Raw genomic sequence first — 13,133 nt, 5'->3', positions numbered from 1 at the left:
GGTTGCTTAGCAATATGAAAAGCCGCGTCGCACTGCTCTTTTTTTTAAAAAGGCAGTGCGTCGCGCCTTGCGTTTGCAAGCGTTTATAGCGCTTTTGGTGTGACTGGCCCCTTAGACCTTTCCAACAATAGTTTGTCATGATAAATTTAAAATTTACATGAAAAATATTAAAGTAAACTTGGGTGTCCTGCTCACGGGACAGCGCCAGTTAACGGGTTAAAAGTTTATAGATGAGTTCATACTGCTTAGTTTTCTTTGACAAGCGGAAGTGATGAAACCCTTTTTTCTGGTTTGTTCAAAGCCTATATTCCTCCAGTTTGAGATAATAAAGTAAAAATATTGATTTTCAAATAATTTCACATTATTATACAAAAAAATGTTCTGATGTTGTTTTATTAACTAGTTTTATGTATAACACCGTTCACACTTCTGGAAGTGGGTGTAACTCATTGTTTCAACATACCCTCCACACCTCAATATAACACCTCTCCCAAACAATAACCACACCACAGTCATTACAACCAAGAACAAAAATGCATTTATTAATTGTTTGAAAGAAGCTCCATAGTTCAAAACATTTTTTCGGTGCATGTCATCAACAATCACATTCTATGAGGAGAAATAGAGAGAAAGAGAAAAAACATTAAAAGCCACTGACTTCTTAAAATCTCAGTACAGACATATTTCGTAACATTTAAAATCAAAAGGCAAAAGCAACCCGATAGTTCTGCCCACACGCATCCAAGTAACGCACTCGCGCGCTCATTCACACGTTAAGAACACAGACAACCTTAAAAGTCATGGGCTACAATAAAAACCCCACAGTGCTTCAGAATGAGACGCTCATTGGTTTAGGAATACACAGCATGGCGATGTACTTGTATGTAAGATACACGAAAAATGGGAAAGAAGATGGAGGAGGGAAACGACAGCGTCAGCACAATTAAAGGACAAATAGTTCCTCTGATCCCAATGAGAGATGGGTCACAGAAGCTTTAAGAACCCCACCCCCCTTGTGCATAGATCATAATCCGTATAAACCAGCCTTTAATTCGGTTTAAATCATTCAAATCGATACAGAAACCATGCCCCCCAACCCCCTTTTTAATTTTCATTGTGTGTAATACCCGCCACAAGAGACAGAACGACAAAGAGGAAAGAAATAGTAATGCACAATGGTCCTGATTTCAACAGGAAGGGACCTCATGTTAAGAAAATACAATAAAGATTAAAACATACAGCATTCGTATGTTCTTTCACGGTCTTTTGAACAATCAAAATCATTGATCATTTTGTTTAAAATGTAAAGCAATTTCAATATATAGATTTATATATAAAGCACTCCTTTTTTAAAGTCCATTAAGAGTTCATTATTTGGTAAATACGTAACTGCTACGGATTTAGAAACAAAGGTATTTTTCTTCTTCTGAAATCCATAACCTTCAGTGCTTATTTTTTTCTGTAATCCTCTTTCTCTAAAAACAAACATTAAATGGCGTGGAGTTGGTACTCTGGAACCCTTGCCTTCCTGAGACATGATCCACTTTTTGTGTGTGCAAGATAGTGAACAATTATCTCTTTTCTTTTTCAACAAAGGAAATGTTTTTTTTTGTAGCTTTAAAAACAAGAAAGTACAGGCTTTAATCATCTATGAAGTAACATTGCCAACATAAGTAAAAAAAAAAAATACGACAACACTGATCAATCCCAGAGTTCAGCAAGTAGCACAATAATCTTCATTTCGTAAAGTGTTTTTGTTATTTATCTGATGGAAGTATGTCCTTTAGGATTCTCAATGTGATTTTCTCTTCCTTGAACTTCAGAAAAACATGAAATGCTTGTAAACTGTTGGTGGCCTTGCACAAAGAAGACAAAAGTAGAACTGAAATAAAACAAAGCAAACCATAAAGGTAGGCACCTCTGAAATGAGTCTTGTAATAAACTCTTGTTCAGATGTCTATCCAGCTCTCCATGGTGCAACATGGAGAGTTACAAGTCCCTCTACATCAAACTATGGCCACAGTTCTTCGAAGAAAAAAAAAAGATTTTTCCCACTGTTTATATTTATATCATTTTTTTGTTAGTATTTTGCATTTTTTTCTGTTTATAATCTTTAAAACAAAAATGGTGCAATACTCATAATAATCCATTTCTTTATCATGGATTATTCCACAATAAAAGCCACTATAAGGTAGATAATCGTATTACAGATTAAAAAAAACACACTTGTTATTTTTCTCAATAAGTCCTTGAGTAAACATTAACACATGAATTGTCACCTTGTCCCCTTAGTACTTTAATATCATGTTGTACGATTAGCTGAATGAGGGGAAGCGGACACTCAGTGCAACTCTAATAACAAAGCTAAGAACAAATACAATAACAATACACGTCCGAATATAGTTTTGACTAGCCAACAAAAGAGAGACAAAAACCTCTAAAATGCTTCAAAAAAATAAAACAAAGGCGCAAACAATTCCACTGTAAAATCACAAGCATACATTGGTTTGAACCCTTCGGCACTCATACAAGCAATCTATACTGAGATCCATTCATTTGTCATACAGTACACGCAATCTTGTGCAAACACACACATACAAACGATGTCATTTTGCGTTTTTTTTATCTTAAGTTTTTTTTTCATTTTGTGTTTTTTTCTAATATTTTTTTTTTCGTTCAGTTTGAACCGATGTTATCAAAAAGCTTGGAAGTGTATGAATGACAAAATTATTACAAAAAATTTTCACATTACATTATTGGCGCTTCTTTGATTCAAGTATTTGTATTTTTTCATTTGTATAATTTTGATATGTTTATGCTTTTTATCATCTAGGTAATTCATGGAGAGAAAGAAATGGTGGTTATGGGTCACTTGAAAAACAAACGAAAGGTAAATGGAGAAAGATAACCAGTTATATACATACACAGGATTTCAGATGTACATGTATATCAACCAGCATGTGCATATTCAAGCCAGGGCCCTAAGAAAGAGGATTTATCTCCTTTAGAGCTCACCAGGCCCTGTTATTTTGTATGTTTGAAGCAGCCTTGTTATCTACACAACTTGCATTTGAGCCTCTCTCTCATAGAGTTGGGGTACATCATCATCATCATCATCAGTCCTACATACAAAGACCCAGCATGCCCACAGTGGAGGACTGGGCACTTGTTGGCTCGCAGGCTAACCCGCCAGTCATTTTAACATGTTTTGGACGTTCTTTTTTCAATCTGTGGTCTCGAGAACAGCTTAGAGAAAGGCAGTTAAAAATATATATATTCATATATCTTCAAAAACAGGCAATAGTGATTGTTGCTAGTGTCACTCGAGTAAAAAAGGAAAATGAAATATCTTCCAGAAAGGGATTTTCCTCTTTTAAGACTTGGTATCAACTGGCATGTGCCACAGGCCGTGTGATACAAAAGGTCCGTATGGACCCGGACCTGTAAAAATGAAACAAAATAATAATAATAATAACTCTGCACTGTTCCCTTAGTATTTCGGAAAACAGGACAGAATTTAATACCATCAATACAGCAACCCCAGAGTCATCTGTTTGCCCCATTTGGGCGTAAAAGGCTTGCAAAGAGAAGCACTTCAGTCAAGAGTGTACTACAGAATTAAAGTTACCTCTTATATTTAATAATGAGACAAAAACCTTTGTTTTTTTTGGTTTAAAGAAAGATGTACCCAATGTGAACCATCTACAGTGCACCTAAACATTCTGGATTCCCTGTTTATTCTCAGCAGTCCTCCCAGTTGAACACTTAATACCTGGGACAAGGTGCTACCCGTCTGACTTGGTGCCAACTTGAGTTCTACCTCTCCATCTCCATGTGCTCTTTATAAAAACAACTATTGATAAAGTCTACATCCAAAACGGTTTAAAGAGCCCCAGTCTGATAAGATATCTGATTAATGCAATAATTCAAGTCGACTTATATCTAGACTAGCTTAATGTTACAGTAGGGACTTTTTCCTTCTCCAAGTCAACTCATCCACTTCGATTTCAAGGATTGGGAGCGTCACTGAAGCCCAATGAATGCTTACACAACTCCGCCCCCTTTTAAAGAGAAATCACTTTGGGGTTCTCTGAGGTTGCCCTGAGACTGCATATATATGTATGTAATATGTACGAGATCATTCAGAGAGTAAACAGTGAGGGCCTGATTTAACAAGTGGGCTGGTTTCTTACTGCAGGCCACACTGCGAGGAAGCTGCCTGCTCAGAATGAACTGCTGAAGTTGAAGAGTGGGCTTGGAGAGAACTACAGTTTGGAGCTGGAGGCTTTGAAACTGCACTTCTCGGTCGGTCTTTGCATAGAAGTAGAGAGCCGAGTCTCCGTTATCGTTTGCTTTTATTACTGTCAGAGGAGGCGACCAGGTAAAGTAGTGTACTCTGCCTGCCCTTTGTCATAAGCACCAGTGTGAACGCGGCCTAGCAGGGCTGAAACAGAGAAGGAAAGTGCAAAGAGATGGGCTACGATGGAGAAGTAGAAGTCAAACTGAGCACCGTTCCAGCTAGAATCTACACTTCATTATGCCACTTTGTTCAGTCTATACCCATCGTAATGCTTCCGAGTGATTCGCTATCAATTGCCATCGGCGACATTAGCCGTCGCCGTTTACACTGAGGTTTGCCTCTTATTCAGAGTGTTTCTGCATACGCGCAGCAAAAGGGGCTGGTGAGAGCAGCTACCGTAGAGACCACTGCATTGACACACACGAACAAACGAACGAAAAAAGCGCAAAATAACAATAACATCAACAACGACAGCAAACAACAACATTAACAACAGCAATGTTGACGAAATTAAAATAACAACACTGGCAATTCCAGGAGGGAAAAACCTCGATAACCGTAACATGGTACATAAAACGAACCTGTCCACTTCCAGCTAAAGTGATCTTTGCATGAGAGGGAGAGTTTATGAGAGTGAAGTCGAGACGAGGTCGTGTGCTGGCGCAGTAGTACGTACTGATTGGCCAGGTCTAAAGGAGCCGCTGCTCCGGCCGAGCGGCAGGTCCGTTCTGGCATCTGGTGCGCCGGCCTGGCACAGCGGATCAAAGTCAGAGCGTGGGCACCGGAGGCGCCACAGCAGATAGGCACTCAATGGCCACACTTATCATACAGGTAGGCGGGGCCACCAGGGCAGGCGGCCCCACAGAATCCATTAGAAACATTACAACACGTCAAGCTCCAGACGAGAAGGCTAATGATTTTGGAGTACTGTAACAGTGATATTTACTTTGATATATAGATCTATATATCATCTCGAAGAAAAAAACATGAACGCTTCAGTCTTGGTGTTTTTTTCCTCATCAGACATCCCTTCGATTTGCTACCATTTTTTTTTAACGTCAGAGTCCATTGGAAAGACAAGAAAATAAATGTCAAAATCCATTTAGAGTTCAAAAAGGAGCCTGGAGAAGTTCTGTAGATTGCTTTTCATCGTTGCTCTTTTTTTTGTCAGTTTTCACACATCCATGTGTAATTTTGTTGGCATTGAAATCGGAGCTTGAAGCTCTTGCTAAGTGCTATGAATAAACCACCCCGTGTCTTTGTTCCATACTTTTGTACCAAATACAACAACAACAACAAAAAATGCACTTTGTCTACTGGGTTACAAGAAACACCTCTTATTTGGTTTGAATCCCCTGTGCCCCTGTAGTCACACTGTCCTTGAGTGTGTAGAGGAAGTGCTTGTGAATGTTTTATCCCTATGGGCTTACGCACCCAGAAGCTTCTCTTCTGTCGAATCCCACGCAAGAGGACGCGAGTCTTTAATTCCCCAAAACAAGCTCCTACCGTTTCATCAGCAACAGTTGACTGTGTAGAGCTGGACGGAAGAGTCTGTGGCATATATTGCACGTCAGACAAACAACAATGAGGGCTTATGTTCTTGAAGAGGTCATTTAGGAAAATTCAAGAAAGTAGTCCATCGATTCCACATGGCGCACTGGAAAAGGATTTCCTGTACGGTTTTTATGAGCAGTGGTTTACATATTTAGCACACGCGCACATGCCCTCAACTGTCCTTTCTCAGCGTAAGAAGATCTTTATGCCTCGGATGTGCAGTGGGGCCACATACTGTACCTGTCTGTCCTTGAAAGAGTAATGAGGACAGGAAGGCAACTGAGGGAAACAGGAAGGACAAATACATCTTTGCTGTTTGAGATCGTTCGCATGACGGTCTGTTTTCGCTCGGCTGGCTCAGAAAATGAGAAAATGTGCAATTCTCCGATGAATTTCTTCAGTAAGTCTCGGGTGCGAGTGGAGTGGGGACCGAACAGCAGTTAAGGCTAAAGTTTAGTGCTGTCAAATAATCCGTACAATACAAACGATCACTGAAAAAGCCATGGATCCAGTCCAAGAAAAAGGGAGTTGTTTGGAATGATGCACGTTTCTTCGTGGAGGGGGGGAGGGGGAGTGGTGATATGCTGTGATTAGGCTGATGGGATGTGCTCGTGCCACTGGAATTGAAAAATATGGCAGCTTGTCTCATCAGCTGTAGTAAAACACACTTTCACACTGGTATCAGTCATTAGAGAAAAGTCTTAGTAAAGGTTCACTTCTCTTTCTTTTAGTCACCGTTCTTCTTAAGAAGTCTATAGAATACTGCAACCCAAGCCTCGTGATCAAAATAACACCGTGATAAAACGACGCAACACAAAAAAATCGAAGCGGAAGAAGGTCAGCAGCCTTTACGCGAGTGTCTCTTGGTTCACAGTTCCACTGACGTTGATTATCGCCAAATGATTTGCTTGGTTTTTGCTCGTGAAAGTTTCAGGGGGGAGGGGTTTCGCTTCTTCGAAGTGCTTGGCACTCTCACATGGACTCTCCGCTCAGCAGGTCTCCAGGAAGCAGCGTGTTGATTGGGGTGGGGCTGCCGACAACCCTACCGTCTTCGGCGCTGGGCGGCCCCCAGAGGCTGGAGTAATGCTGTACGCCCCCCCACAGCAGCTCATTGCTCGCCTTGCCGCCGGACCCTGTGCCGCCCGCTCCTCCGCCCAGGCCGCTGCTGTTCCAGTGGCCGATAGGGTGCGTGGCCGCCGTCCCTCCGCCACCCAGCCGCGTTTGATTGGTGCCGGTGTTGGCCTGCCAGCTTGTGGTGGGCGTAAGGGACTGACCCTGTGCAAAGAAGCGGTTCACTTCCTCTTCTCCAGCGAACTCCGCCAAGATAGTGGTGTTTCCCAGAACACACCTGAAAACAAGAAAAGGAAAGCAGCGATCAAAACTGATCTTTATACTGTGTAAGTATAGTTATTATCGCGGAATCTATACATACATGTGTAGGGACTTCTGAGCTTTGGCAGCTTCCTCTTTTGAACTGTAGCGCACAACTGCATTGCCCTGCGTTAGGTTAAGATGGAATGTGATAAGTGGGCCATGTTGCATGCACAGTGTCCGCAGCGTTGAACCATCAATCTAAACAAACAAAACAGACAGCAAAGATATAACACAATATACAGTAAAAAAAGAAACAACTAAATAAATAACAAGCTGCCATGATGATACCTGTGGGGTGAGGTTTCTCAGGACCAACCAGCTAGTGCTTCTGTTGGAGCTGTCTGTACTCCACGTGGTTCCTACTCGAAGATAGAGAGTCTTGTAAACAAATCTTTGAAATACTTTAAATAAAAAAGGTCTCTCTCTCTATGAAAGTTTATTTCATCCTGTTCATACATCTTATTTATATTAGGGCTGTCACAATTATTAAATAATCATCTCATCGTGATCATCTCAGATCACCGCAATGATTGCACATCTCTCTAAAAAACACAAGGGGGAGCTGCAGCGCCTGTATTTACGAGACAGCATCAGATAACTTTTAAATATGTGTTATGTGTATTAAAACAATGTGTGAAAATTATTTTATGAACAAACAAAAAATGTATGAGAATTAATTGTCAAAGCAATAAAACAGACAATTAATCTTCATAACCGCCAAAGTCCTAAAACAGGCAATTAATCGTCATAAATGTCATAATTTATTAGACAAATAACTGTCAGTTAAAATCCCTAACCATGTCATCTCTTATTTATATTTACATTTTTGGGGCAATTTCTACATAAACATTTCTACAGAGCTTCAGTTAAATATCAAGAAAGTGTGATTAAACAACAGCGTGGGTTTGCTGACTAACACACAACATATGTGAGAGAATAAAAACCACAACACACTGCATTCGTTGGTTGCAGTGCCAGAACCTGCACCTGGAAATGCTCCAATCGCTTCATCCCGACCTCAACGCTTTGATAGCGTTCACACCCACACAGAAAGTAAACTGACGATTCAACTGCCGTCTCCGTACGCCCACACCCAACCCTAAGAATAACTAAACGCACAGATATCCATACTGCACTATTCGGATGGAGAAAGGTCAGTGGCACCTGAGGAGTAAGAGCCGCTCCATCCGGCCACCAGGCCCAGGGTGTTTCCGCCCCACGTGGACGAGGGCTTGGTGTTGGTCAGGCCCGGGGGTGGCCGCGTGGGAGCCGTCGTGTTTCGGGGTCCTTGAGGGACTTTCCAAAGCTCGTGAGATAGAGAAGCCTGGGTGTGTGAGATGGGCCCCGGTGACCAAGTGGACTTCATGTCAGAGAGTTTGCCTGTGGATCAATAACATTGAATGTGTGTCAAAGAGGCAGGAAGGATAAAATGGAGACAATGGTAACACGCATCATATTTCCTGTGTCTAATTCAGAGAACTAGACGTCACTTCAGACAGGACAGAGAGGGGGCCATACTTGTTGTCATAAGGGTTCATGCCCCACCCACAGAAGAACACAGCCCTCTCACCACTTCCATCTCACAAAATCACAGTTTGTGACCATGCTGCACACAGGGACAGTGTCTGACTAACACCACTGAGGGAATGTATGGACAAATGTAGGTGAAAAAAAGCTCTTTATGGGGGAAAAGAGCCCACTAGATACGTAGGAATGCAACCACCGTTCTAGGTCCCATGCTAGGCAGAGGTTGAACAGTAGGTCTTTTAGAAAAAGTGGGACACAGGGAGGGTTGAGGGCAGAAGGGGATTCTGGTAGTTGTACCTGTGTTGTCTGCCTCGGTGGAGGACAGACCGAAAGAGCTATTGACTGGCCAATCGCTGGAGGGAGGCAGAGCCTCGCTCTGTGTGGAAGTTGGGGTGGAACCTATGTTGCGTCCCAAACAAAGCAGGCAAGAATTCAAGTGGAAATTATAAATGTAACAAAAAACTTAATATCTTAAAGTTCTACAGGTAAGAAAAATAATACAAAATAAATAAACTAGTTAGTAGGCTGACGTTCTTAAAGGGACATTCCACTTTTTTTGAAAATATGCTCATTTTACAGCTCCCCTAGGGTTTCGATTCTCACCGTTTTGGAATCCATCCAGACGATCTCCGGGTCCGGTGCCAGCAATCCCAGCATAGCCCAGCACAATCCATTGAATCCGATTAGTCCCCTGCCACTGAAAGTCACCAAGGGGACTATTTTCGCGCAGTGCGTAATATCACTACGCCTGCTGCAGACATGTTACAGCAGCAAAGTCCTTGATTATTACGCCAGTTTGAGAGTATAGGTACTAGCCATATCTGCCTAGAAAATTGCAACTTTTCTTAGTACACAATGTAACTAAAGAAGAGTCAAGTTTTAAATAGGGAAAATATCAAAACTCTTTGGTTATTTTTACCGCGATGCTAATGGTCTAATCAGATTCAATGAATTGTGCTAAGCTACGCTAAAAGTGCCAGCAACAGACCCAGAGATCAGCCGAACGGACTCCAAAACGGCAAGAATCAAATGTTCAACTCTAGGGGAGCTGTTTTCAAAAAAAGTGAAATGTCGCTTTAAAAGTAAAATTATTGCTACGCGGATGTTGTGGGACGCTTAAAAAGCAGAGTATATGGCCGTAGTCTAAACAGAAGCAATAATGCAAGATGTTTAAACATGATATTAAAAAACATACATAGTTTGGGAAAGTCTTTTGAATCCACAGCCACCTGACAGGAAGTTAACTGAAAACAGATGCACATATTTATCTTTTAGGAAAAAGTGATCAGTCCTCCTACCTCCACTTCGGTCTCTGAGCAGATAGCGGTTAACATCCTGAATGTTGGTATTGATGGTAGGTCCACTGGGGACACTCCCTGGGGTCACATTGGGGTCGGTCTCAGGGTCGATATTTTGCAGTCCTTTCCAGGGAACTCCAGGACAGAACTCTGAGGGATTTCAAAAGAACCAAATCATGTATGATTCACTCGTTTTGCATAACAAATTTGTACAAAGAGATTGCGGAGACACAGGTTAATTACCTGGAGGCCAGTTGACATTGGTCCCATTTGAGATCTTGTCATTGGTGTTCTTGCCCTGTCCCCAGCTATCATGATGTGCCAGAGGACTGGCGGGAGACTCGGAGCTGGGAATCAGATAGGGACTGTAGGAGTCATCCAGCTGAGGCTTACTTGGGGGACCAAGACTGGGGCCTACAGAGAAAGCACCTGTGAAATTTTTACTACATATTTACCGTCCGTTTACTGACAACAAGACCCACAAGAAAAATGCATTTGCACGCACTTATGTGTACATTCATTTAATGGTCTAGGCATTACAATACTATGTAAATCTGTGTAACACATTTTTAAACGCATCTAAACAGAGTGATTTACTGATCCTTGCACAAGAACATACAAAAAAATATGCTGATTCCAACGAGGCTTGCTAATAATAGTAATGTTACTTCGTTTGTACCGTGCTTGTTGAAGTTAGGCTCCATTGGAGAGGAGTTGCCAGAGAGATTTTCCATGGGGTTAGGGTGTGTCCACTGTGATAGGCGTGACTGAGGCTGAGGAGGGTCCTTAATAGACAGGCCACCCATGTCCATGCAGTTTACATTCATGTTATGGTTCAATCCAGCTACAGAGACAAAAAACACAAAAGGCTCTTATACATCATATATAGAACTTTCAACATGAAGGCACAACCGTCTTCCTATAAACCATTTACACACTAAACTCGTATTCAAAGCCATGACAAAACGCCAAAAAAGTAATCTGAGCAATGGGAGACAGTGCTGGTACTCACACATAGGGTAGGGGGAGAAGGAGTTCGGAGAAGACTGCGGCTCTTTGGTCTGAAGGTCAGAAACGGAGAGACTGGAGGCTTGGGGATGGACGGGAAACGTGTCCAAAGCTGATTTGCCTGCGCTGGGATGCAGGCCCGGGTGAGAGGGGGGCGGCTGCTGTTGCTGCTGCTGTTTCATCAGCAGAGCCTGAGCCAGCTGCCGCTGATGCTGCTGAATCTGTTGCTGCATGTTATTGATTGTACGTGCAACTTGCAGGAGGACAAACTCATCAATGCATATAAATGTGAGGTAAACAGTTCAAATTAGGTAGCTATGGAAATAGAGACAAAGCACAGTTATGCAAATTTGAAAACCACGCCCACCGGGGGGAAAACAATCCAACCGTCTCCATTGACTTTGTATTGCGAGAGGCCACCTCCTTGTCATTTCTGGCTTATAACAAAAACTGAATAATGCCTAAAAGCTGCTGTGTGACAAGATGAACAGCTAACAAGCCAAAAAACTCAGAAATAAGTTTTTATAAGCTGTCGAGGGCGTAAAACCCAGCCTTTAAGGAGTAAAAAGTGGATCGCCGACTACGTTTCCCCCTAGTGGACGCAGTTCTACTAATATAAGTATATGAAACGTTGCCTGTTTCCACTTTTGTGTCTTTAAACGCTCGTTTTTTTGTTGGGTTGACAGCTTATAAAAATGTATTTCTGGGTTTTTTGGCTTGTTAGCTTTACATCCTGTCACACAGCAGCTTTTAGGCATTATTCTGTTTTTTGTTATAAGCCAGAAATGACAATGAGGCAGCCTCTCGCAATACCATGTCAATGGAGACGGATGGATTGGTTTCCCCCGGTGAGTGTGGTTTTCAGCTTATGACGCGCTGTGCTCTGTCTCTATGGTACCTCAGTACAAAAACGCTATGAAAATATTTGTATTTTTTTATTACTACATGTTTACCGAATCTAAAGAATATTTAATATGATTTGTTAATATTTACACAAATATTCAATAAGTTAACGAGTGCATTTAAAAGCAGATTTTGCTGTATTTTCGTAAGTAGAGGGTTAAATGCTTACTTGCTGCTCTTGCTGTCGGATGGGGCCAGAAACACTGCGCTGTGCCTGCAACATCTGCTGCTGAATTTGTAAACGCTGGTACGCCTGCAAAATCATACAGACAAGAAAACATTACAATGAGGCATTATCAGTGAAATTTAAGACACTCTGATAAACAAATAAATGAGACGCTCTATGTAAAAAACCCAGCTAAAGCAATTTTAGTGATTTACTGTTTTCTATGTAAAGTCATCATACATAATGTAAAGAACACTCTGTGAAAATATAACCTTGATATCTGTTAATATTGACTGAGTAAGAAACGGGTTACATGTATATATACTAGGGCTGTCAATAGATTAAAATAATCGCATGATTGTAATGAGTTACATCATTAATCGCACATTTTTATATTTGTTCTAAATTTACTTTTATTTAATACCTTTTAAGTTTTTGATACTCTAATCAACAAGGATGTGGACAAATATAGATGCTTTATGCAAAAGTATGTTTACACCAGCCTGTTCACATTTTCGACAGAACCATCAGCCATTGTTTCGTATATAAATGTTGCTTTCAGAAGACCTTTTCTTTCTACATTTCTGTTTGTTGTTGCATCATTTGTGAGCCGTGCTGGCAAACTGAGTCGGATGAGCAAATTTTCAAAAATGTGTTATTTATATTTAGACATTCTTTGTCAAAAGACTTCAAAAAAATGCATGATTTGTTTGAATGGGTGCAGAAGTTGACAGAGTCAGCAAAGTTAATTTTGAGAAAAGTCCAAAATTACCACAAACATTCCTTAAAATCACTGGTAAAACTAATAGATTCGGCACACACAAAGTCAAAAACAATAATAAACTGTTTCCTTTTATTGTTTGATCAACATTAAGACAGACAGTTTTAAGATCTACTGTAATGCAAGGAAGGATCTTATATCCTAATAATGTTACACATCAGATATTTTTACTCAATAGTTAATAAAACATTCACTTAAGACATAACAGATTATATCTGCGTG

At 41.0% G+C, this 13,133-nt stretch overlaps 1 protein-coding gene across 7 annotated transcripts in view; it reads right to left on the bottom strand.

Annotated features, from left to right (window-relative positions):
• Positions 1 to 515: 515 nt before the first annotated feature.
• Positions 516 to 13,133, bottom strand: part of tnrc6c1 (trinucleotide repeat containing adaptor 6C1) — a 56,650-nt gene continuing 44,032 nt past the window's right edge. For 4 of the 7 annotated variants that reach the window (XM_073857208.1, XM_073857213.1, XM_073857214.1 and 1 more), the window contains 10 exons: positions 12,138 to 12,217; positions 11,066 to 11,319; positions 10,733 to 10,897; positions 10,297 to 10,482; positions 10,054 to 10,203; positions 9,053 to 9,154; positions 8,393 to 8,608; positions 7,517 to 7,587; positions 7,287 to 7,426; positions 516 to 7,202 (listed from right to left, as the gene is read on the bottom strand). In XM_073857208.1, the coding sequence (XP_073713309.1) occupies positions 6,827 to 7,202; positions 7,287 to 7,426; positions 7,517 to 7,587; positions 8,393 to 8,608; positions 9,053 to 9,154; positions 10,054 to 10,203; positions 10,297 to 10,482; positions 10,733 to 10,897; positions 11,066 to 11,319; positions 12,138 to 12,217 (1,740 nt within the window). In that variant the 3' untranslated portion in view covers positions 516 to 6,826. The remainder of the gene's footprint in view (positions 7,203 to 7,286; positions 7,427 to 7,516; positions 7,588 to 8,392; positions 8,609 to 9,052; positions 9,155 to 10,053; positions 10,204 to 10,296; positions 10,483 to 10,732; positions 10,898 to 11,065; positions 11,320 to 12,137; positions 12,218 to 13,133) is intronic. The other 3 variants (XM_073857209.1, XM_073857210.1, XM_073857212.1) reach the window with 3 other exon arrangements.

This window comes from Misgurnus anguillicaudatus, chromosome 19 (assembly GCF_027580225.2).
Source record: "Misgurnus anguillicaudatus chromosome 19, ASM2758022v2, whole genome shotgun sequence".
Lineage (NCBI taxonomy): Eukaryota > Metazoa > Chordata > Actinopteri > Cypriniformes > Cobitidae > Misgurnus > Misgurnus anguillicaudatus.
The sequence above is the reverse complement of the archived record's forward strand: the minus strand, read 5'-3'. Positions and strand labels throughout refer to the sequence as shown.